Raw genomic sequence first — 1,181 nt, 5'->3', positions numbered from 1 at the left:
CATGGATTATATGCTTCATTCACCCATGTATTTTTTCCTCAGCAATCTCTTTCAGTGAAATATTAACCACAACCTGTGCCGTTCCCAAGATGCTGGCTGGCTTCCTGTCAGACAGAATGAGCATTTCCTTTGGTGGATGCTTCCCTCAGTCTTATTTCTACTTCCTTTCTGGATGAACTGAGCTTATCCTTTTTGCAGTCATGTCCAATGATTGCTATGTGGCCATTTTCAGCCCCCTTCAGTGCCCGGTGATTATGACCAGCTCACTGTGTGTGCGTCTTGTTATCTTCTCTTGGGTGGGTGGTTTTCTCCTCATTCTCCCGTCCACTGTTCTTAAGGCGGGACTGCCATACTGTGGCCCCAATGTGATTGATCACTTTTTCTGTGACAGTGGCCCCCTCCTCCACTTGGCCTGTGCTGACATCCTCATCATTGAACTGTTGGACTTCCTCAGCTCCCTTGTCCTGCTCATCAGCTCTCTCTCCCTCACGGTGGTCTCCTATGTTTATATAATTTCCACCATTCTGATGACACCCTCAGGTCAAGGCCAGCGCAGAGCCTTTGCCACCTGTGCCTCTCACTTTACTGTGGTTTCCATGAGCTATGGGATCTCCATTTTTGTGTATGTTCGCCCCTCCCAGAAGAGCAGCTTACATCTCAGAAAGATCCTCTTTATCCTCTCTGGTGTCGTCACACCCCTCCTGAATCCTTTAATCTTCAGTCTACAGAATGAAACCATGAAAGCTTCACTGAAGGGCAGCTTAGCCAAGGGCCACAACCTCCTCAAGGGAATGAGGTCCAAGTGACATGATCTGTGAGAGTCAGACTACTCCTGGGATCCTCAGCCTCATCTGTGATTCTAGCAAACCCCATGATGTATGTAATGAACAAAGATGTATGCTATGAAAGTATTTAAACTTGATAACCAAATAGACTTGTTTCATGTACATGTTAAATTTTGAAGATTTTGTTACAATAATTAATATTTTAATTTATAGGTAGTAATAGAAGGTAATGATGTGTCTAGTAATAGAATAGTATATTATTTACTAAAACTCAGTTTCAGATATTACTTGGTTGAAAACTTATATATTACATATAATTTTAAATTATAACAAATTAAATTGTAATTATAAATATATATATGTATGTGTTTGAGTTCATCTCTTTAATTGTAGACG

The 1,181-nt window shown here is 41.2% G+C and overlaps 1 protein-coding gene across 1 annotated transcript; it reads left to right on the top strand.

Annotated features, from left to right (window-relative positions):
- The first annotated feature begins 200 nt into the window (after window positions 1-200).
- LOC144241386 (olfactory receptor 6J1-like) lies at window positions 201-806 on the top strand. Its single transcript, XM_077775947.1, has one exon. The coding sequence runs from the start codon at window positions 201-203 to the stop codon at window positions 804-806; it is 606 nt and encodes a 201-aa protein (XP_077632073.1).
- The last annotated feature ends 375 nt before the right edge of the window (window positions 807-1,181 follow it).

This window comes from Crocuta crocuta, unplaced genomic scaffold (genome assembly GCF_008692635.1).
Source record: "Crocuta crocuta isolate KB4526 unplaced genomic scaffold, BGI_CrCroc_1.0 scaffold520, whole genome shotgun sequence".
Lineage (NCBI taxonomy): Eukaryota > Metazoa > Chordata > Mammalia > Carnivora > Hyaenidae > Crocuta > Crocuta crocuta.
The sequence above is the reverse complement of the archived record's forward strand: the minus strand, read 5'-3'. Positions and strand labels throughout refer to the sequence as shown.

Excerpts from the sequence above, each read along its gene's own strand:
- LOC144241386 (XM_077775947.1), top strand. The coding sequence starts at position 201 with ATGTCCAATGATTGCTATGTGGCCATTTTCAGCCCCCTTCAGTGCCCG.